This window comes from Ctenopharyngodon idella, chromosome 18, assembly GCF_019924925.1.
Source record: "Ctenopharyngodon idella isolate HZGC_01 chromosome 18, HZGC01, whole genome shotgun sequence".
Lineage (NCBI taxonomy): Eukaryota > Metazoa > Chordata > Actinopteri > Cypriniformes > Xenocyprididae > Ctenopharyngodon > Ctenopharyngodon idella.
Window position 1 is genome coordinate 21,836,377 of NC_067237.1, and position 23,823 is coordinate 21,860,199.

Genomic DNA, 23,823 nt, shown 5'->3' on the forward strand with positions numbered 1-23,823 from the left:
TAAGGGCAGGTTTACACGACAACGATATACTAAAAATAAAATAGTTTTTCTTTTGTGTTTTTCGTGTACAGACGACAACGTTGTCAAAACGATCCCCGTTCACACGGATCCGCGAAAACGACTAAAAATGCTGTATTATGCATGCCAGGCCAGTAGTTGGCGATGTCACTTTGTAAAGAAAAACTACACACTATAGATTGAAGATGTAATACACATGCGCATGACGTCATCGTTTTCACAAATTCGCGTTTTTGTAGTTTACACTGAGACGATAACGGTATTGTTTTCAAAAGTTTGCATTTTCAGGCCCCCAAATCACTGTTGTTGTGTAAATAAATGGCCAAAACGCATAAAAAGTTTTCCGTTTTTATTTGAAAATGGTGTGTAAACGGCCCTAAGAGACTCAAAAACATTAAAAAAAAATTGTAATTATTCCAAACATTTGACCAGTAGTGTATTTATTTATTTATATTATTATATTATATTAGTTTTTTTTTTCCCCACAGTTGTCGTCACATTAAACTGTCAGTGTATGAAGAGAGAAAATTTCTATTTTGTGTTCCATGGAAAAAAAATAATCACAGGTTTAAAATGACATAGTCTAAGTAAACGATGCCAAAATATTCTTTTTTTGGGGAGAACCATCCTTTTAATGCATGCAGCTCTATTCGGAAAAAAAAGAGAGGATAATAATGTTTCACTCCTAGGAGTTTAGCTTTAAACGCTGGAGGCAATTTCGACTGCTGTGCTTTGTTTCTTGTTAGACTGTTGTGTGATTGAAAACCAAAGTGTTGCAAAACATGGCACCCATCTCCTGTGGTCCCGATTCTTGTTTTTTCTTTCTCCCCCACCCTCTCGCTCTCTCTCTCCCTCTCATTAAAACTGTCACCAAGCTGCTCCCCTGGGAGTGGTTTAAAAATAACACAAACGGCCTTAGCATCACACATCAAATAGCCACTACTCCTTTTAACAAGGTTTGTTGCAGGTTTTCTCTCTCTGCTATTTGTATTGACTCTCTTTTAAGCCCAGTTGCAATAACTAGTTTCACAGCGTGGAGTTTTCCTTTTTAAAGGAAGCTAAAATAAATAAAAAAAATGTTTTGTGTATGTTTATTTCATCTCAAACTAAAAGTTGAGACCATGTCTGTAACGGACAAGAGCTCAAGGCTAACCGGGAATCAGGAATCATATAGAAATCTGCATTACAATACAACTGGATGAAATGTACTATAGGGTAATATGAATCTTCTCAAACAGTACATGAATTTTAGCATTGCAAAATATGTAACAGAGCCTCTCTTCATAATCATAATCATAATCATAATTGTTCTGCGGACACAGGGTATGAATATGGATAAAGAGGCTAATTTGCATAATGAGACTAATCTAAAATCAATTAGTAAATAGATCTGGAATTTTGCTGCAATTTAATTAGCAATGTAATATAAGAAAACTTATTGAGAACATCCAGCAAACGTAATCATTAGTTGGTGCATTACGCATTGATTTTCTTAGCAGATGATATCTCACTAAAGCGACGTTATAATACTGGTCAGGCATCTGAGAAGAAAAAGAACTAAACTTTTAATAATCCCAGCAAATGGGAATTATTTAAAAGATTATGCATAAGGCAGCACATTTCCAATGTCTTTTCTGGAATGTTTCTTCACGTTCTGTCATTTCAGCTGTCAGCACCGTGCGTACAGATGGTCGAGATCTTCAGTGTTGTATAAAGCTATAATAGCTGTATTTTATTCTGTGGATCACATGCTACTGTCTGGGGTCAGTAAGATTTTTAACACTATTAACACTTTTATTCAGCAAGGAAATATTAATTTGATCAAAAATGACAGTAAAGACATTTATAATGTAACAAAAGATTTCCATTTCAAATTAATGATGTTTTTTTCCACATTGATAATAATAAGAATTAATTTCTTGAGCAGCAAATCAGCATATTAGAATGATTTCTGAAGGATCATGTGACACTGAAGACTGGAGTAATGATGCTGAACATTCAACTTTGGAATAAATTACATTTTAAATATATTAAAATAGAAAACATTATAATAATATTTTACAATATTACTGTTTTTACTGTATTTCAGTATTACTGTTTTTAATGCATTACTATAAATACTGTACTGTATTTACTGTATGTATACTGTATTTTTCTTAAATAAATGCAGCCTTGTTGAGCATAAGAGACTTTCAAAAACATTAAATATACATCTGATTGAACCAAAATTTATTTTAACAATATTGTACATTAAAGAGATGGGAAATGTCTATTAAAGTAAACAGGGTTGAGTCTGATTTCTTGTTAAAAACAGAACAGAGTCTGTGAATCACATTCACATTAATGATTTATCATGATATGATATGAAGCAGATTACACTCACCATCCTTATCAGCTCTCCGGAAAATCTGAAATGATACACATACACACACAGAAATACAGTATATTAATACAAATTATTAATCATTTTAATTCACATTATCATTCTATCAATCATTAACTTTTCAGATTATTTAACCAAAAACCTGATCAACTGCTAAACAAAGTCTCTAGGCCTCTCTTAAGCTCCTCTAAAACTAATCTTAAATGAACATACAGTAACATAAATATTTTAAGATAGTGACTGCAGAAAAAGTAAAGTACTGCATGTATTAGAAAAGATGGATAAAAGTAATTAAAATGTGTCTCTCTGTAGAGTTTAATGTCAATCCACCTACTCAGACAAGGAGGGGGTGGTTCTATAGATAGGCTGTTTGCATTGCAATTACATGATACCTCAGCCCTTAACATGGTGTTGAGGGTTGGAGATGTACTGGTAGACACAATTAACCAGTAGAAATTTGTCATTTTGGACTATGGTCTCTATTGCGGTTACGTTGCTATGCTATGCATTCACAAAAGCTTATCATTTGCATGAGTTTTTTAACATTGCGGTTAGAAAACAAGTGATTTTAAAAGTTGAAGTGAAGTAAGCAGTGAAAGAAAACTTATGTCGCTATATACGCATGCTGTCTGAGAGACTGTTTCTCAGTGCTGAGAGACGCGCGCACATAAAGCCGCTGCTCATAGAGCGTGTGAGCACTGAACTAAGTGCTTTTTTCCACCTAATTGGGTTTGAACGGTTAAATACACATACTTATGTTTCAAAGTGACCATTTTTTTAAAAGTAAACACAGTCATTTATGTCTTAAGTGAACGTAAACAGCTGAGAAAGAAAATGCACGATTTGTATCTTTGTTCTATTATAGTTTGTTTTACTATATGCTTGTAATTAATTTCTTTGTCCTTTCTTTATCACTGTTTACTTGTCTTCTTCAGTTTTTTTTACTAGTATTAGTTTTTTGTGATATTGAACATGGTGATAAGAATTATGACATTTCAATGGTATCAACATTTTGATATCATAAAAACCTTATTTAAAGGGGTCCTTGATTATGATTTCAATTTTTTAACTTTAGTTAGTGTGTAATGTTGCTGTTTGAGCATAAACAACATCTGCAAAGTTACGATGCTCAAAGTTCATTGCAAAGGGAGATATTTTCTTTTACAGAAATTGCTTTTTAAGGTTTGAACAATGTAAGGCTGTTACTGACAATCGTCAAATTGGCTGCGTTAGATTCTCCAGCTTTGTTGTTGTTGAGTATCCAAAGCACATGCTGTTAAAGCTCTGCCCTCTTCTGGAAAGGGGGCTGGAAGCAGCAGCTCATTTGCATTTAAAGGGACACACACAAAAATGGCGTGTTTTTGCTCACACCCAAATAGTGGTAAATTTGACACGCTATAATAAATGATCTGTGGGGTATTTTGAGCTGAAACTTCACAGACACATTCTGGGGACACCAAAAACTTACATTACATCTTGTAAAAGGGGCATTCTAGGTCCCCTTTAAAGCAAAAATAACTATATCGTGACACATATCTTTATCGTGAAATAAAATTACTCATATCGTGATTTAAGATTTTGGTCAAATCGCCCACCCCTACATTGTGCAATGAATCCTTCCATTGCATTTAGAAAACCACCAGCACAAATGACATTATAACCTTTAAGTTTCTTTTATTTTTAATCAAGACTAGGCAAGTTTGTATATTGCCGATGTGTTTGGTTGAACTTCTATCATCTATTTGTATCTGTATCTGTAAGAGTAGCCTGATCACATTGTCCAGTCAGATGTGAAATGGACCACTTAAGACTCTCTTGTAACAGAGGAAAATCACAGTCAATAGAATGTGCTGGGAAGCGTCACTCACTACGGGCTAATTTTACAGCAGTCGATCCATTCAGCCTTCACCCTTTCTCATTTTCTAAATAAATAAATACAGTGAAGCGTGAATTCGTTGTGATCGGATTTGGATGTCCATGTACTGGCTGCGCTAGCAAGCATGGAGGTGCATGTTTATGATTGGACAAGCATGTTTTTGTCTCAGAAGGAGCATGTGCCGAACATCCGATAATTGAAACACGTATTGACAGCGCACAATTTGATCTGCTTCAATAGAGTGATCACCTTCTGTTGACGGTCTAAATCACTTCTCAAATGGATGAGCCAGCTGCTTCATTCATTCCTGACAGCTAACAGCATTCCACCTGTCAGGATCCTTCACCATCACAAAACAAACTCAAAAGCCACACAGAAGCGATAAATGAGGACAACCACTGAAACATCTGCAGTAGAACAAGAACAATGGGGTTTTTTCATTCTTTTGAATTAGAAGCATATTTCTTGGCCATTAAAAGGGGACAGTGATTGTAGGAACAGCGACATTAGCCATGTTCGATCAATACTGTAATGTATTTTACAAAGCGCTCGAGAGGCACTATTGGTATTTAATCTTCCTTTATATCTTAAAGCAAAAGTGACTGCGGCATTAATCGCTAGTAGTGGTTCTCAACTGGTTGGTCATGACCCAAAAATAGGTTGTTCTGAAAATATGTGTTCTGATTTTGTGGACTGCGAATAAAAAAACAAAGTTAAATGCAAATAACAAGATTAAACATGTTTGTACACATGTTTTTACATTTTAAAAATGCATGCATGTAATTACAGCTGTAATTAATTTCTGTAATTACATCTATAATTACACTGTTGACCCTTTCTTTACCTTTTAACCCACCCTTAAACCTAACCATACCACTAAACCTTTGCCTAACCACCCGTATCCATCCTCAATAGGTGTTTTTGCAATACAATATGAACACAATAAGAACATTGTACTTATTTTTTGATGTAAGTACATAGTATTTAAGGGCACCTAATATAGAGTGTGACCCATCATTCTTTCTTCATTATTATCTTCCTGACTGTTTAAGAATAAAGGGGATGCACTAAAGGTATGAGGTTGTTAAATACCATTTGTACGGTCTGACAATATGTAGGTGACCCAGTTTGTTTGTACCTCAGAAGATATATCTCTGTATGACAGGAAAAGAGGACAGCTACAAAAAAAAAAACACTAAAACACTGATCTACAAAGCTACAAGTTGGTACAAGAGAGCTACACTCACCTTGAGAGAAACTAAATTAATAGTAAAGTACATATTCATACGGCTATTCATGGTTAGCATGTTTTTGAATACAAAAAAATACAGCTACAGAACAATGAAACCAAACTACCATCTCATTATCCAGCAGAACAATAATCAAATACTGCAACTGGACCAAATCCAGACAGCACAGGCAAAATAAGGCTCTATTTCACGACAATGGCGCTCGTTTCCAAGTTCCTCTTTGGCCCATGGAAGCTAAAAGACTCTTAATAACACTGATTCTTTGTGTTGACAAAAGGAGATAAAACAATGAGTGAAAGAGATTGAGGTATTAGGAAAAGAATGATAACGATTGATAGAGAGTGTTTGAATGGAGAGTGTGTGACTCAATGAATGGACTTATTTAATATGTGGACTCACATTTAGACTTGCTAAGTCAGTTAGATTGATTCTCTGTGCTTTGGCTCAAATCCAATTCACTGAACAAATGCCAAGTATATTTGTATTTTAAAGTTCAAGTCAATAGTGCGATGAAGTCTTTAGTAAATGTCATGTGTGCAGTCACCATTTGATCATCTATCTGTTCTCACACGTGTACATTAAAGTCACGATGAAATCAAACTTGACAATTCCTGTTTTTTATGGAATTTTGCAGTATTTATTATAAACGAGATATCCGTGCAGATCAGTATTTTTTTTAATCCATGAGCCCCTGGTAATCTTTAACTTCCCTCCCTCTTGCAGCGACAACTCTTCTCTGATGACGTGTTTACTGGCACGAGGGCGGGGCAACCTGTCACTCACATGACATCACAGCATTAGCAAACCACAACCATCCAATCAATTCCCGACAGACAAAAAAAGGTCCCGCCTGACATTTTTTCTTGTTCAAAAAGCTGTTTCATTCGGATATATGTCACGATAGTGACTTCCGTTTTATGCCAACTTTAATGCCTAACATCCTCACTTTTAAAGCATAAACGAGAGCGCTGCTGTAATTTAGTGCACAGAATTCAACCCCAGTGGAAAAGAAGTGTTCAAAAAACATTAAATTCACTTAATTACTCCCTTAAGCCAGATGAGGTCTGGGACCTGAGACATGAAATACTGTGAAACACACTTAGCCTTCTTTATGACAGCTTGTTAGTGCTCCACTTAGTTTTCACTGTCTGGTTTGGGGAAGCCGTGCTGAGAGAATTTAACACACCCTGAATCCATAACTTGTCTAGCCGGTGAATCGAAAGCTTTCTGAAATGGAAACAGTGGTCTTTACAATTCCATGCTGCTTTAGACACTTTAAAAATGAAAAGTAACGATGAATGACGCTCTGTGGCTCTGTTGTTTACCAATGCAGTGTTAAGGTTCGGTCAGGCTGATCCTGGAACAGAGGTGGCAGCAGACATGTCATTTGGTAGAGATAGATTGAGTTAAGTAATGGAATTCTCTCACAAAGCATAGGGGGAAATCAATTCCCCTACAAGCACCTGCGGTCCATACCGGAGTCTCCACGAGAAATCATGTACAAGCGCTCACTACCTATAAAAGACAAATTATCTACAGCACCTCATTATCTGCTTAACCCCTCCCTTATTCATTTCTACCACCTTCACTATTGTATTTATACTAGGGTGCATTTGGTGCCTCTGGTCTTTTTCTAAGGTTTTTAATTAGTTTTTGTCCCCTCTACTTTTTAGTCTGGTTACCTGAGACTGTATCTAGGTCTGGGACTGAACTACTTATCACTCTCTTAAATGTTTTAACTTCTCCCCCTAAAAGCAATGTAGAAATCCCAAGAGGTATGACCATCAGATACACATAATTATCCAGCAGCAATGAACAATACTGAGGCAATACTTTGACCTACTAAATCAATACTGCTGAGACCTTGCCACAGCAGCCAACCACATAGCATAACTGCCGGGCTCACAGGAAAAGCGCAATAAATTATTTAGATTCGGGTATGCTTCTCAGAGATACGGTTTTAAAATCAGAGCAAAAACTGTTGTATAACCTCGAGATGCTGAAAGGTACGGCTGGATGTATCACTGCTGTTTTGTAGAAGAGAATCTAGCGTATGTTCAGATTATTTTACAATTAGGTGGTATTTTTTTATTGCACAGACTAAGCACATCAGTATTTCGTTACAACTGTGAATGCGCGTGCACATGCAAGAGTCACGGAGGGAGGACCGTCACACCCTGAAGGGGTTTATTTTGCAATAATGACCATCTGACAGTAAATGATCTAACTTATTACATGGCTACTTAGCAAATAAATAACTACTCGTCTTGTATATAAAATATTGATTGATTTGAGAAACTTGTTTCTTTCTGCTAGTAGATTTTCTTAGCTTCCGCTAAGAAAAATAGTCCATTAATTTATATAGGCCTATTAACGCTACAACAGTTACATTATATATTTGAATATTATAAATTAAATTGCTGTAAATTAAACTTTTTCTAGTTATCTGGGATTTTAATAGAATTTGAACTTATTTTTTAAGCTATCTCACATCCAGTTCTTAGAATTTCTTTTCGCGGTTCATTGCTCTTTCAACTGATGTTTTTGTTTTCTTGCTTCAGGACTCTTGAGCTTCTATCAAAGGTTTTATGCTCACAATCTAGGCCTAAAATTAATACAAGCCATTTTTATCGTAGTAAGCAGCAACCATTCTAGTCGCAAGATGGCGCCAGGCGCGTAAATTTGTAAAGAGTGAGTGCGCGGAGTGATACGAGAGAGTAGCGTCAGTATTTTTGCCATAGTGAACGCGAAATATTATTTAGGTAATTATATACAAAAGCTGATTGTTCGCGATTAACCAATCAGAATTTACTTGCCATACTCGAAAAAAACGTGTATTGATGTAAAATATTACATAACATTGAAATGCAAAGTGCCACATTCATAACTGTTCTGCAAAATAGGTGGATTGGATAAAAAGTTAAATAGATTCAAATTCATAATGTGTAGCCTACTTGCCTTGCTGTAATTGTTTGAGTATCAAATGTTGGGGAGATATTATTTTTTTTAACTAATTATGGAATTGCTCAAAACTCTTCTGAGGTTGTTTAATAAATTAATTATAGCGACTGAATAAAGTTGAACGAGCGCCTGCATTTCATATTTCTTTATACATACAACAATAATTAAATATCAAACACCTACGTCCAAAATGACAGAGATGCCCTTTCGGGGCTCCGGTGCAAAGAACTGCTCCTGAGCCACCGCCGCCTCCTCCTTCACATATTCCCGAGTAGAGATGCTTTTATTGTCGCTCATCTTGGTGACTATCCAGCGGACGAGCCCGTCTATTCCACCGGGCTGAGAACCGCTGTTTCCGGACTGTGCAGCCGTCGCTATCTCGCTGTCCTGAGCCCCGGGTTTGGGCTGGTCTTTGCTGTCCTGTGCCCGGAGTTTGGCTTGTTCTTTGTGGAGCAGTTTGTGGACACCGTCCCTGCAGTAGCGCGCTGCTTGTTCACACATCCTTTTGCCGCGGAGCGTTCATGCTGCGCGCTATGGGGGCGATCCCTCCCTCCTCTCTGACATCAGCAGCAGCACACATCCCAAAACTCACCCCTCCTGTCACACCTAATTGGAGCAGTTCAATAAGTGCCATCCATTTAGTCCAGATGCAGAAGAATGAACGAGAAAAGCATTATTTGCACTTTAGAGAGTAGCTACTATTACAAAGGAAATAGATTGTAATGACCATTGATCCCAGACAACTTTTGAATAAACTATGGTAATGATGTTAAAGTCAATTTTTGGCTTTGACTTAGTTTACTGCAGTAACTCTCAGGTTTAGATCTTTAAAATTCGTGGAAACACATGGTCCGTATTGTACTTTTTCCTTAAAAAGACACAACACCCAATTACACACTCTAAAAACAACCCAAGTTGGGTTGAAAATGGACAAACCCAGTGATTGGGCTGTTTAACTGCTGGGCAGTTTTATTTAACCCAACTATTGTTTAAAAATTACTATATGGCTGGCTTAAAGGGTGAATTCACCCAAAAAAACAAAATAACGACTTTATTCAACAATATCTAGTGATGGGCGATTTCAAAACACTGCTTCATGAAGCTTCGAAGCTTTAAGAATCTTTTGTTTCGAATCAGTGGTTCAGAGCCTGTATCAAACTGCCAAAGTCACGTGATTTCAGTAAACGAGGCTTCGTTACGTCTTAAGTGTTCCGAAATTGCAATGGATCACCACTGGGGGGAGTGACTTTGGCAGTTTAATTCACGCTCCGAACCACTGATTCGAAACAAAAGATTCGTAAAGCTTCGAAGCTTCATGAAGCAGTGTTTTGAAATCGCCCATCACTAGATATTGTTGAATAAAGTCGTTATTTTGGGGTTTTTTTGGCACACAAAAAGTATTATTTTCACTTCATAACATTAAGGTTGAACCACTGTAGTAACATGAACTGTTTTAAACATACGTCTTTAGTAGCTTTCTGGGCATTGAGAGTGTTAATTATCTTCACTGAGCCATTGGATTTCATCAAAAATATCTTCATTTGTGTTCTTACGGGTGTGGAACAACATGAGGGTGAGTAATTAATGACTTAATTTTCATTTTTGGGTGAACTAACCCTTTAAAATGAACCCCCAAATAGGTGGGCAATTAAAAATCAGACACAATTACTAGAGGCAAAAATAATAATCAAAAGATGAACATTTATTAATAAGCAATGTAATAAATGTTTATTGTTTATTACTAAATAAACTTATTAATAAATGTTCATTTATTAAACATATTAATAAGTGTTCATTTCCAACATATTTTGGGTTCATTTTAATCAAGCAATACAGTAATTTTTGAGTTGGGGCGAACATTTAACATTTAAAACAACCCAGTCACTGGGTTTGTCCATTTTCAACCCAACTTGAGTTGTTTTTAACCCAGCATTTTTTGCGTTTAAGTTAAGAGGAAAACCCTGAACCCCCAAATAGTATCTTTTCTGTCACATGGCCTTAGATATGTAGGCTAAATTTAAAAATAATAATAGCTTGATAAAAATCAGATCTTACCTTTTAATATTCATATCTAATTGGGCTCAACTGATGAAATATTTTTATTTTTCATAGAAAAAAAATTCTCAGATGCCATTGCTTTGACTCTGAGGGCCCAATATCCTAATCTTCGATGACTATTTTGACTGTTTAGGATTTTTTAATTATTTTTGTGTATATATATATTGTCCGGACCTCCACTGGGAAGGAGATATAGAGACCAAACCAACATTTTGTTTTTACATTTTGGGGGAGTTCAAGCCTTAATTTGGTAGTTCTGACCTTCCCAAACCCACTCATGTTGTTATTTTGACACATATATACAGGCTGTTGATATCTGTTGTTTAATCAACATCCTGAATTTGCATCACTTGGTCAAACAAACAAACAAACAAACAAAAAAACAGCAGCTTGCAATTTTTGGGGTGGGTACTCCTTAGAAAATCCCTCATTACCTTACTGTCTCTATAATGGTCTGAAATGACCTTTGTGAGTTGAAAGACTGTTGAAAGGCTCCCCGGTCCTGCCCTTTACGAGGGGTGATTAAGTCATTCCAACTAAAAGGGCCTTTATTTAATTGGCACCAAGTACAACCCCCCTGCAGTTCGCGTTCCTATAGTGAGGCATTTAGCCAAACAGATAAAAAAAGTGATTGGATGCATCACTTTAATGTAGGGCAACTCACAGCAACCTGTTACTCCATCTTCACCGCAGAGGGTGCTCAGATAATTACAACAAGCAGTAATCCCTTGTCTTTGGACATGCTCAGATCAACACCCCTTGCAGCCAGTTTGTGTGTGCCGGTGACAGGCCTCTCTTTTCCACACGTAAACAAACTCAGTGGTATATCGTGGCACGTGCAGGGAGCAAAATGAAACTAGTGAATGGTTTTTCTGCCTCCTTTTTCAGTTTGAGGCTGACAAGCCAGATGCAGAGACATTGGAGATGTGTCTTTCACCTGAGATTGGACACACTGAGGCAGACTGCCATTCTGACTATTTCAAACTCGAAGATAATATATGTGTACGTTTATATATTATATTTAGTGGACTGTATAAATGTCTCAGCTAGTAGTTGATAAATGTACATTGTTAAGGTGAATACACAAATATTTTATACTATATATTAAACAAGTAGAAAAATAAGATAAATAAAACAATAATAAAGGAATCGAAAAATTAAAAATACAATAAAATATATTAATTTTTTAGTAATTTTATAATCAATATTTTTTATTTAAAAAATTGCAATATTTACTATAAAGTTTATTATTTTCGTGTGTGTGTGTGTGTGTGTGTGTGTGTATATATATATATATATATATATATATATATATATACACACATGCAGTCAAACCAAAATTTATTCAGAAACCTTGAACATTTCATTCATTAATACAGTTTATTTACTATAGTTTAAAAAATGGTAATAAAATATGACAAGATCTCAGAGTTAAACTGTGTCAGAAAAAAATAATCTTAATTATGTCAGATAACACTTAAGCAAAACATGGTCAGGTCAAAGTGTCTGAATAATTTTTGGTTCCAAATTTTTATCAATTTTACTGGTAGTCCACTGTATGAAGGATTTTTGGGTATAATATGTCACAGTTTACTTTATTTTGCCATCCTCACTTTATAAATGAACTATAGTGTCCTGCACCCACTAGTAAAAATATATCAAAAATATCAAAAATGTCTGAATAATTTTTGGTTTGACTATATATATATATATATATATATATATATTATTATTATTATTTTGAATTAGCTTTTAGTTTAATATTTTTAGATTTCATTTTACTTTTGGTAGTTTTAGTAAGTTTGTTATGAGCTTTTGACATTTTTATACGTTTTTTTTTTTTAATATTTCTATTTATCTTTAATTTAATTTTAATTCAGTTTTTGTTATTTTAGTACTTCAACTATCTATTTTTGCCAAGGCAACATTTCTCATTTTTATTTAACTTTAAGTTTTTAATTTAATTTTTATATTTTATTTTAGTATTTATTTCAACGAACATTTTAATAGTTTTAGTGGTAACACTTTACAGTAAGGTTCATTAGTTAACATTAGTTAACTACTTTTGTTAACATGAACTAAGAATGAACAATACTTCTACAGCATTTATTAATATTAGTTAATGTTAATTTCAACATTTACTAATACATTATTAAAATCAAATGTATTTGTTAACATTAGTTAATGCACTCTGAACTAACATGAACAATGAACAACTGTATTTTTATTAACAAACATTAACAAAGATTAATAAATACTGTAACAAATGTATTGCTCATTGTCAGTTCATGTTAGTTAATACATTAACTAATGTTAACAAATGAGACCTTATTGTAAAGTGTTACCGTTTTAGTTAACAATAACAACACACATATGAAGAGTAACATCTAACGTCAGCCTGTATATGTGATCACTCCACTCACCCAGTTTCTGTATTTGAGATTTGGATATGGCCAGAGAAGTGAGTTGAAATCATTTCTAAAAAGTATGCAGGAAGGCTTGGCTGGGAAAATGAGAGAGAAATCCACACATATCTACTGCATATGGGTATGAAACAGTCACACACAACAACAAAATATCTGTATTTGAGTCATGATCCTAGAGGGAATATACCTCCCATCATGCCTCAGTAGATAGGACATGTTAAAGGTGATGTAAGAGCAACAAGTGCACCTCCTGGTGGACTAAAGAAGAGCACCCAGAAGCTACAGCAGTTAACTTGATAGATGACTGGTGTAATTCAAACAGCAAACCTGAGTGCTACAGAAATGTTTATTTTTTCTGTTCATTTTGAGTCTTTACAATAAATTTGTGTTTTGTTTAAAACAGCATATTCCTTCAAACCGAAAGATGCACTAAAATAAATAAAATAATCTTTATGTGAAAAGAACAAATTAAGAACTGAACTGCCCAAGAAACTTACTGTATTTTTCAAAAAGCAATATTCAATATTCAATCAATTTTTAACCACTACCATGAATCATTTTATGCAAAGAATAGCATGCCTTTTTCTTCATGATGTTTTTTTCTCTGAAGGAAGCTCTGGGCAGTAACCTTTCAAGTAATAAACCCAGAAGATGCCCTGTCCATGGCCCTCTATACGTGGGCAAGATATTGTCAGCTTTCCGTGACATGGGCCTCTGGAGCCCGTAGGAGGGCCATCAAATGTAACCTGTATGTGCTGAGTTTTTTGAGGTGAAATTGTCTCTGCGCCCTTGACAGTGAAGGCAGGGTTGTCTACCTGAAAGGAGAAGGTGGTGGTCTGTTGAAAGACATTCTTAAAGGAAATAGAGACACTGGAACCTAAGCTGATGATGAGGGGACCCTGAGGTTTAGGTGGGGTGCAGGTGCCATACAGAGGGAAGACATACTCCCCTCCAAAGTCTGAGGAGATGGTGAGTTTGCTTTGGATGTCTCCCACCTGGCAAGGTTCAAAATGGACCACCACACTGACATCTGTGCCAGTTTGGTTCCCCGCTGCTACTTTAATGTTCTTTTCCACAGTGAAGTTCGGGTTGTCCGTCTGAGTCAGAAACAAGATTTGAGAGGAATGATTATAGCAAAAATATTAGCATTTATGCTGCTAATGTTTTTTCCAAACCTGTATAAATTTCTTTCTTCTGCTGAACACAGAAAAAGATATTTTGAAGAATGTCAGTAACCAAACAGTTGATGGACCCCACTAACTTCCATAGTATTTTTCCCCCCATACTATGGAAGTCAATGGAGTCCATCAAGTGTTTGGTTACTGACATTCTTCAAAAATATCTTCTTCTGTGTTCAATAGAAGAAAGAAATGCATACAGGTTTAGAACAACTTGAGGGTGAGTAAATGATGTTCATCCATTTTTGGGTGAACTGTCTCTTTAAATGCTTTTATCATGAAGATAAAATCTGCCAGATAATAATGGGAAAGTAGGGTCTCCTACCTTGCAAATATATTCAGTCTTGACACGGGAGAAGTTGGTGAACTTAGCTGTGACACTGTGTTTGCTGCCAAGTGGTGCTCTGAAATATAAAGGCTTCTCAAGGGGTGCAGGCAGAGACTTCAGTTGAAGCTCATAAAAGAAGTGTCCGAGTTCAGCCGCGTACAACACCAGCCGGGCTGCGGACTCCCCCTCACACAGAGGTTGATATTCAAATGTCAATGTAACCTAAGTAATAAAACACAATCAACAATCATTCTTAACCTGTATGACTTTCTTTCTTTTGCTGAACATAAAAGAAGATATTTTGAAGAAATTTGATAACCAAACAGTTTCGGTTCCCATTGACTTCCATTGTACAAACAGAAAAATGCAATGGAATTCAATGGGAACCGAAACTGTTTAAAGGGTTAGTTCACCCAAAAATGAAAATTCTGTCATTTATTACTCACCCTCATGACGTTCCACACCCGTAAGACCTTCGTTCATCTTCAGAACACAAATTAAGATATTTTTGATGAAATCCGATGGCTCAGTGAGGCCTGCATTGACAGCAAGACAATTAACACTTTCAATGCCCAGAAAGCTACTAAAGACGTATTTAAAACAGTTCATGTGACTACAGTGGTTCAACCCTTAATGTTATGAAGTGACGAGAATACATTTTGTGCGCCAAAAAAAACAAAATAACGACTTTATTCAACAATATCTAGTGATGGGCGATTTCAAAACACTGCTTCATGAAGCTTCGAAGCTTTACGGATCTTTTGTTTCGAATCAGTGGTTTGGAGCGTGTATCAAACTGCCAAAGTCATGTGATTTCAGTAAACGAGGCTTCGTTATGTCATAAGTGTTTCGAAATTTAAATGGTTCACCACTGGGGGGGCGTGACTTTGGCAGTTTGATACGTGCTCCGGACCACTGATTTGAAACAAAAAATTTGTAAAGCTCCGAAGCTTCATGAAGCAGTGTTTTGAAATCGCCCATCACTAGATATTGTTGAATAAAGTCGTTATTTTGTTTTTTTGGCGCACAAAAAGTATTCTCGTCGCTTCGTAACATTAAGGTTGAACCACTGTAATCACATGAACTGTTTTAAATACATCTTTAGTAACTTTCTGGGCATTGAAAGTGTTAATTATCTTGCTGGCAATGGAGGCCTCACTGAGCCATCAGATTTCATCAAAAATATCTTAATTTGTGTTCCGAAGATGAACGAAGGTCTTACGGGTGTGGAACGACATGAGGGTGAGTAATTAATGACATTTCAAAATTCATTTTTGGGTGAACTAACCTTTTAATTATCAACATTCTTCAAAATATCTTCTTTTGTGTTCAGTAGAAGAAAGAAATGTATACAGGTTTGGAACAACGTGAGGATGAGTAAATTATAACAGAAATGTCATTTTTGGGTGGACTATCCATTTAAAAGAATACAAAGGTCCGCACATGACATGTAAAACTAATATATAACGGCCATAAATTAATGTTGTGGGAACAAATTCTTTATTTGCTAATCCGTTTTTCATGTGCGGGGCTCTGTTAAACTGAAATTGATTATTTTACAACTTAGTATTAACTTAGTGTTTTTGAAAGTATACCTACCTTAGACTGAGCAGGCACAAGAAACTGTGGCGGAAAACTGATGTCTGAATTCTGGCACTCTGCAGAGAATGACACATCCACAAGAAGAGGGTTCTCCACCTCCACGAATCCTGATGTTATCTGCCTCACCCGGGTCGCCATTTCTATAGTGTCAATCAGTCCCGGAGCTGTCGTTTTAAAGTTGAGATTGTAGAATAGGAACTCGCCTGTTGCCTCATTCTTGAATGTCACCTGTGTGAGTGAGAAATATGATATTTCATGGGTCATAAATCCAAAGTAGTCTGTATTAGCATTTTTATGGGTGTATGATGGCACTTGCTTTAGCATTGTACTGGCCCTCTTTATAAGTGAAGAAGGAGAGTTTGTAGTTCTTTGTATCCAGTGCAGGCACATCAATGTATTCCAGGCCCTTCAGGGAAACGATGCCGTCTGAACGATCTGGTTTGATGAGCTCCATCACAGCACGGAACCTGCGCAGAAGAATATAAAACACACAATGATCAAACATAAATTATACGATGTAGCTAAGTAGAAAAATTGAATTTGCAACCGTAGCTATAGAATTTACGGTCAATGAAAGGTTTTATAATCATTACAAAGCATATCCCAAGAGGCACTGTATTGTGTGGCTGTTTTATGGGTATTTTCAGGATTAACAATGTTTATGCATGTCCAATGAGCATATGTTCATGTGTAATGCATGCAGAGTAAGACAAGAAAAGTTTAGGATATTATGGAATTTTGCATGTCGCAACAAATATAATTTCTGTAGGTTAATTCTAGCATCTTTCTGTTCATTTGGAAGTCTTTGCAATAAACGTGTATTTAATTAATTGAAAAATAAGAAATAAATGACATTTAATGATTGTGAAATACTGCATTGTGATGCATAATTTGCATGTATATGTTTCATGTGGATGAGGTACCTCTGAGGTCTGGGCAGCCAGTTGTGGACAGGTACTGTCTGTGTGTGGTGGGTTTTGCATTTGATCTCTTCAGTTATTGTGCCTTCAGCCTTTGGTGGCTCAGCTGTGCCTTGCAATATGTACAGTATTCCACTGCCATCAGGAAAGGAGAAGAACACAGAGCCCTGCACCAGAGACAGGTGTCATATATATATATATCCAGAAAATTGTGGAAATTGGTCAAGAAGCCTTTTCATAAAATCTACGTCACAACATTGGACTATCACAACTTCCATTTCATGCCGACTTTAATACAACAGAGGAAAATGAAATCATTACAAGTGGAAAACATCTACATTTTTTGTACCGTTGAGAATACAGTAACTTTTCCAGTGGCTATGGGATTTTTTAAAAACCAATTTGGACATTTGTTTTAAATTTAATAGTTGAATAGTAGGGGTGTGACGAGACCGCTCACGAGACAAGACGAGACACATGATTGAGTCCATGAAAACGAGACGAGATGAGGTTTTACACAGTATTTTAAGAAATCCTCAATGACGAAATTCATGACTAGAAAAATAGTCTTTTAATTAATCATCTTGTACTGAATGTCATGTCAGTTCTACTTTCTGTGTATGAATTATATGTATTAAAAGACAACAATACTCAAACACTGTAAAAGGTTTTGCCACAAACTCAACTGACTGGCTTCTCTCCTGTATGATTTAAAAAAAAAATCTCTTCAGACCTTACTGTACATGATTTATGAGCTTCTACAACTTTTGGCCTCCAAACTGAACTCCTTTCCACAAATTGATTATAAATAAAAATGAATAACAGTTTTCTCTTAGTCTTATTAAGTGCAAACAGTAAGTGCAACCATAATCAAAGTACTCTCTCAATATTCAAAGTGCAAACAGAGACCAAATTTTTGGCAATATCACGAGATAGCTTTTCATCCTCGACGAGAAATCTCATCACTGGTGGATCTCGTTACACCCCTATTGAATAACTGTTTCAAGAATAATGAATGGAAAGAGCCTTCATCTTGTGTGGAGAGTGTCATACCTCATGCCTCTCCCCGTCTGCAGTCATGACCAGTGGCTTGTATGTGATATCATAGGTGTTCTGCTGTGAAGGCTCAATGAGGAGAGTGGGCAGCCCACTCCAGTGCTCTCCCTCTATGACACATTTCAGAGTCCAGCGCTGGTTAATGCGGCTGGGCAGAACCAGAGACTGAGTACACTGACTGCGCACCTGACATACGAAATTCACCACCTGCTCAAACAAAAAGAGAAAGCAAGAAAAAGATAATGAATAGTCCTGGCCATTAACTTCAACATTTTTATCAGCACATCTAATATTAGTAAATATACAAGGTTTCAGTACTCATTAAAGAAAATTATTACACACTGTCACATTCAGACTTGTGTTTTCTTCGGCCTCTGCAGCCACCTACCTCTGTTGCAACCTGCGGGACAATGCAGGAGCCAGTGAGTGTGAGTTTTAACGATTTCCCCCCCTCTACAGTACAGAAGAGATCATCATAGCGCAAATCTTGACTCAGCTCCGTAGGGGTAAAGGTCACTTCAAGAGATACTTCCATCCCTGGGGTGATGTAGCCCTCAGCAGGAAAAATGATGAAATCTGGAGCAAAACTCTTTACATCCCACTTGAATCTGAAGAGAACAAGGAAAAGCTGAAGATGCAGAAATACAAATATACAGTATATTTCTATTTGAGTCCATTTAATATTTTGCCACTCAGATTTATTAATTTACAGAATCAGCTACACGTTTTAGATGCAACCAGTCAATGAATGTGTACCTCGCACCAATGTCTCCTGTGTTCTGCATGATAATACGACGGGTGGCTTGGCAGCGCTGGACCACAGCTCCAAACTGCAGGTAGTCTGTGTCCAGTCTGACCTCCACCCCCTGGCAGCAGCCCTTCATGACCAGCAGGGGGCGAACAGCACCTAAACACTCCAGCTGCAGCTCCTCTGTGAAGGGAGGTGTGCGCTGTTCAGGAGAAAAGAGAAGCTCCACCACACAGCGGCCACCCCCCTCTTTAAGTGTCACCTCCCCCTCTGGACGAACTGACAAGATCTGAAAAAGCATAATGATTCTTTTTATCTAATGTATACAGTGCAGTGGAATGTATTTACACTCGGGTCCACATGTCTGGGACCACATCATAACATTGATCATGTGACTCAGTTTGTCCTTTTAGGGCTACTGTAGAAACATGTCGGCGCAAAATGGCGACTTAACATGTAAGGTGACCCACGGTGTATGTAGACAGAAATGGCTCATTCTAAGGTAATAAAAACATAACGGTTCATTATGTAAGGTCTTTACACACCACTGAAAACATAGTTATGTATATTATATTGCATTTCTGTCAATAGATCCTCCTAAATATTACACACTGGACCTTTAAAATACATTAAAATAAAAAAGTTATTTTAAATTGTAATAATATTTCACAATATTAATGTTTTACTGTTTTTTTTTTATCTAATAAATGGTGCCTTGGTGAGCATAAGAGACTTTTTTATTCAAAAACATTAGAAAATCTTCCTGACCCCAAACTTTGGAAAAGTAGTGTATAAGAGAGAGCGCATGTGCGCGAGTTACCCTTGAGTCCTGGAGAGAGTTATCAGAGTGGCGGCGAAGACAAAAAGTCAGGGAAGAGTGGCTGTTGTTCACCAGAGGGACCAATTTCTGACTTCGCTGCCCAATCTGCAGAGCTCCAAAATTGACCACTTTATGTGCTGAGTCTTCTAAATTAATCTAAGACAAAAAACTGGAGAATGAATATCTGTATATCAGGATGCAGATAAGTATGATAATTCAAAACTCCAACACCCTCTTTGTCACCTTCATTTCAATGCCCTGTCCCAGGATCTCCACCACTTGTTTGGCACAATTATTCATCTCAAAAACCACCTTCTCGTGGTAACGAACTGCTTTGCGTGGATAGAATGAGAAGAGAACTTCTACAGAGCCACCAGGAGGAAGGACTTGAGGGGTGAAGGTGACCTCCAGGTTGGGTGTGTTGGAGAACAAACAGTCTAGACTGAATAAATACCATCATATTATAAAAGCAAACCATTACCATGCAAAATAAAAACGGTTTTAGTTTTGAACGTTTTCTACCTGATTCCTCTGCTGCTTCTGTTGCTAATCACCAGTGTGTGTGTAGCAGGCACCATACCAACACAGTATAAGAAATGCTTTCCAAAGTTGTGCTTGAGGAAAGAAAATTCCAGGTCTGGAGTCATAGCTGAACCCATCAGGGCGCAACGGAATGTCGGTCCATTCTTTATCTATAAACAGAGGAAATAAAGACAACAAATTATAAAATGGAAAATAAAACAAATTATGTAAATGAGATGAAGACAATAAAAAAGGACAGAGTCTACCTTAATGGAAAAAGTCAGATCTTTGAGCACACATTTCCGCTGAGGGCAGAAGGTCACGATGCAGGAACTCTGTCCACCTACAGCCACCGTGTCCAATTTAGGTTCCACTTGCAGGTGGGGCTGCAGTGTTGCTGGCCCAGATAGATCATACTCAACATCTAAACTGAACTTCCCAGGATTGGACACCACAAACGTACATGTGGATTTATCGTTTAACTCCACCTATTCAGGGAACAGATGACAGGAATTGGCAGGAAGCTTAATCTAAACATTTTGTGCTGGAACTCTGCCAAAGACGAATCTTTCACACAACATACCGCCACACACACACTATGAATTCATAACTGACTTCACATAAATTTTTACCTGTTTGAAGTCCACCGGATGGATCTGGTGTGAAGAGAGCTCTGTGATTGATCCCTCAGGGCTCTCATATCGCACATGAGCATTCATGCTGTAACATTCTCCCTTTACGTTCATGGTCAGCGGCTGGAGCTTCCTCTGCACTGTCACTACTAGATTAAAAGCCACATGTCCCTCACGAGTGGGAGTGATCCGTATGACCATCGGGATCCTGTTGCATGCAGATGTTAAGGGGTGTAAACAAGATCATACGGTGGGCTTTGACCAAAAGAAGACATTAAACATTATGTCTCAGACTTTATACAAATGCAATAACATACTTATCTTTGGGTGGAATTGTTCCCTCCATTGGCTCTACCACTAAGCTGTCCTGGTAGCCCTCAGAGTGGCAGGAGGATTCTTGGACCATAAAATGGAATGGTTGATCTTCTCCATTCACCACAAAAACAGTCTGATGAGCTTCAAAACCTGCACATAAAGGCACATGGATCCCATTGACATTCATTGTATGGACAAAAACAGTTCAAAATATATTCCACTGTATTCCACAGAATGAACACAGAAGGACATCATGAGGGTTAGTAAATGATAACAGAATTTTTATATTTGGCTGAACCATCCCTTTAACATGTCAGAATTGAGCATTTTTTTTAAACCTCACCTAGTAGCAAGCTGCCCAGATTGAGATGGGCTCGATCAATATAGACTATAGGCTCATTAGCGGTGCCCACCAGCAGAAAGGGCAAAGACAAGTTGTGTTCAGGAATTAAGAAGGTCCAGAAGGATTCCACTAAATCCAGGTTGAGAACCTGGTACTCAAATGAGGCCTGAAAACAACAAAGATGAAACTTTGATATTAATGCATATCTGACCAGCAGAATATTTGCACCATTATTTGTTAAAATAAACAAAACACCTTCACTTCCTTCCCCGGCTGAATGGACATGTTTGGTGTAAGGCAGTTGAAAGGAGATTTGCCTGAGTCGTCGCATCTCCAGATGAAAGAGTATAGCTTGTTCGTGGGATTAATAATACCAAATTCCCTGAGAGAAAATAATGTATTCATTATTTGTGTATCATATCACTCACCCATATTTTAAATCAGGGACGAGACTGTCTGTCAGAATACTGTATATATATAGAGTACAGTATATCATTCAGGGGAGCATTTCCTGTACAACGATGTAACGCACTGCTTAAACTCCATAGTATGATGATGCATTGTTGTAGAAACTAACTAGTTAGTCATGACAGTTTACCAAATCCAGCTGCACATCTGTCATTTGAACTATATTAGTTCAACAATATAGGACTGTAGTTAATGATGTCATGATCACCAGCTGGAGTGCTTTTGATAGCCACCAGAGGGCACTCCAACCCAGACTATTGTCATCCCCTCAAGGACTGCTTTTCCCATAATCCATTGCTCAGACTCATCATGCCTGATTGCTTACAGCTGTGTCTCATTAGCTTGTTTAACTCTGCCTATATAAACCCAGTTAACTCAGTCACTCATTGCTAAGTCTTGTATGCGTCTACTGCTTTTCTGACCACTGTCCTGGTTTCCTGTGTTCATGGTCTTGATTTTTCTGCTCATTGGTCTGGTTTACTCTTTGCCTGTATTTCTTGGACTGTGTTATATGTTTGGATTGATTCAAAAACGCTGAAATTTATAGATTAAATGTATAGATTTTTAAATGGGATGAAAGATATAGAATGTTTTTAAGTCCACATGTCATTTTAACTACAAACTATGCATATAACCCCAGCTCGAGAGCTGTAGTTCCAACCACATAAGTTTGCGACGCTGTTTGCAAATATTCATTGGAACTATGGTTTGGGGAAACGCCAAATCCAATCTGGAACTTGCAACCATAGTTGGCTAATGATGCTTTTGGGAAATGCACCCCAGTTAGGGGATTTAAAAAGAAAAAGAAAAAAAGGAAATTAATACTTTTATTCAGGAATGATGCATTAAATCGAACAAAACTGACAGTAAAGACATATGTAGTGTTGCAAAAGATTCAAATAAATGCTGTTCTTTTGAACAAATTATTCATCAAATAATCCTGAAATAAATGTATCATGGTTTTCACAAAAATATTAAGCAGTACAACAGATTTTTTATATACATATTATATAATTGTTTATGGTTTATTAATCAAAGTCAGATCTATCCATTTTATAATGTCTTACCTGCAGACAGAAGTGCCAATACCCACTGAGGTGAACTCTATTACCCTGGTATTGGGGTCCACAGTGAGCGAGCTGTGGGGGTCAGGGTTCCGCCTGTTTCCAGTGAGGTAGTCTGAATCCTTAAGGTGGAAATGACAGTATGGCAGCAAACTGCGCCCACTTACAGCGATTACTGGACTCTGCTCGTCCTTTAGATTAGGGATGCTACAATTTAAAAACAGTATGTAACTGAGCAGTAAATCATAATCAGTAAATTTCAGACAGTGTTAGTAATTCTTTAAATCTGACAGGTGAATAATACACTCTATGTGTCTATAAATAATAGGAGTCTTTCTGAGTGTCTGACCTGCAGATCAAACTGGCCTCAAACTCAGCTACTTCCAGAGGGGAGAATCGAATGTGGAAGGTTTGACTCGCTCCTGGGCTGATAAACCCAATTCCAGGATCAACACTGAAGGGAGGAAGCTCTGGGTCTCCTAGCAGTAGAGAAGACACACTCTGCAGAGAGCTTGCTGGTCTCTCTGGTGTCCTACTGCCTTGAGCCGAGCGAGAAGTCCTACCTGATCCATCAGATATATTCCAATTACATTAATACAGATTTTTTTCCCCTTGCATCAAGTGAATATGTAAAAACATTAAATTCAGTAACGTGTAACAACATGCATCACACCACAATGCAAACATTTTTAAGGCTGAAGTTTTACCTCTATTTTCAAAGCATGTCGTCTTTCCATACGTCTCCATTAGAACCTGCCAGGAATACTCCAGCTTAATACTCCCTTTGTTCTCCATCTGGAGCCTAACAAGCATAACATCACTTATAAAAACACATTCATCTGTCCAAATTAATTT

The 23,823-nt window shown here is 37.0% G+C and overlaps 2 protein-coding genes across 3 annotated transcripts in view; both read right to left on the reverse strand.

Annotated features, from left to right (window-relative positions):
* necab2 (N-terminal EF-hand calcium binding protein 2) overlaps positions 1 to 9,046 on the reverse strand; it is a 104,413-nt gene extending 95,367 nt beyond the window's left edge. For both annotated transcript variants that reach the window (XM_051870692.1, XM_051870691.1), the window contains exons 1-2: positions 8,672 to 9,046; positions 2,402 to 2,426 (exon numbers count right to left, since the gene is read on the reverse strand). In XM_051870692.1, the coding sequence (XP_051726652.1) occupies positions 2,402 to 2,426; positions 8,672 to 8,989 (343 nt within the window). In that variant the 5' untranslated portion in view covers positions 8,990 to 9,046. The remainder of the gene's footprint in view (positions 1 to 2,401; positions 2,427 to 8,671) is intronic.
* A 4,258-nt stretch (positions 9,047 to 13,304) lies between these two features.
* The window catches only part of hydin (HYDIN axonemal central pair apparatus protein), a 74,533-nt gene continuing 64,014 nt past the window's right edge, over positions 13,305 to 23,823 (reverse strand). Inside the window, exons 63-81 of the mRNA XM_051871125.1 lie at positions 23,676 to 23,770; positions 23,318 to 23,531; positions 22,972 to 23,175; positions 21,692 to 21,818; positions 21,437 to 21,602; positions 21,096 to 21,243; positions 20,779 to 20,986; positions 20,413 to 20,634; positions 20,147 to 20,316; positions 19,868 to 20,066; positions 19,625 to 19,780; positions 18,813 to 19,093; positions 18,445 to 18,664; positions 18,054 to 18,263; positions 17,004 to 17,167; positions 16,397 to 16,547; positions 16,078 to 16,308; positions 14,476 to 14,700; positions 13,305 to 14,069 (exon numbers count right to left, since the gene is read on the reverse strand). Of these exons, the coding sequence (XP_051727085.1) occupies positions 13,560 to 14,069; positions 14,476 to 14,700; positions 16,078 to 16,308; positions 16,397 to 16,547; positions 17,004 to 17,167; positions 18,054 to 18,263; positions 18,445 to 18,664; positions 18,813 to 19,093; positions 19,625 to 19,780; positions 19,868 to 20,066; positions 20,147 to 20,316; positions 20,413 to 20,634; positions 20,779 to 20,986; positions 21,096 to 21,243; positions 21,437 to 21,602; positions 21,692 to 21,818; positions 22,972 to 23,175; positions 23,318 to 23,531; positions 23,676 to 23,770 (3,901 nt within the window). The 3' untranslated portion in view covers positions 13,305 to 13,559. The remainder of the gene's footprint in view (positions 14,070 to 14,475; positions 14,701 to 16,077; positions 16,309 to 16,396; positions 16,548 to 17,003; positions 17,168 to 18,053; positions 18,264 to 18,444; positions 18,665 to 18,812; positions 19,094 to 19,624; positions 19,781 to 19,867; positions 20,067 to 20,146; positions 20,317 to 20,412; positions 20,635 to 20,778; positions 20,987 to 21,095; positions 21,244 to 21,436; positions 21,603 to 21,691; positions 21,819 to 22,971; positions 23,176 to 23,317; positions 23,532 to 23,675; positions 23,771 to 23,823) is intronic.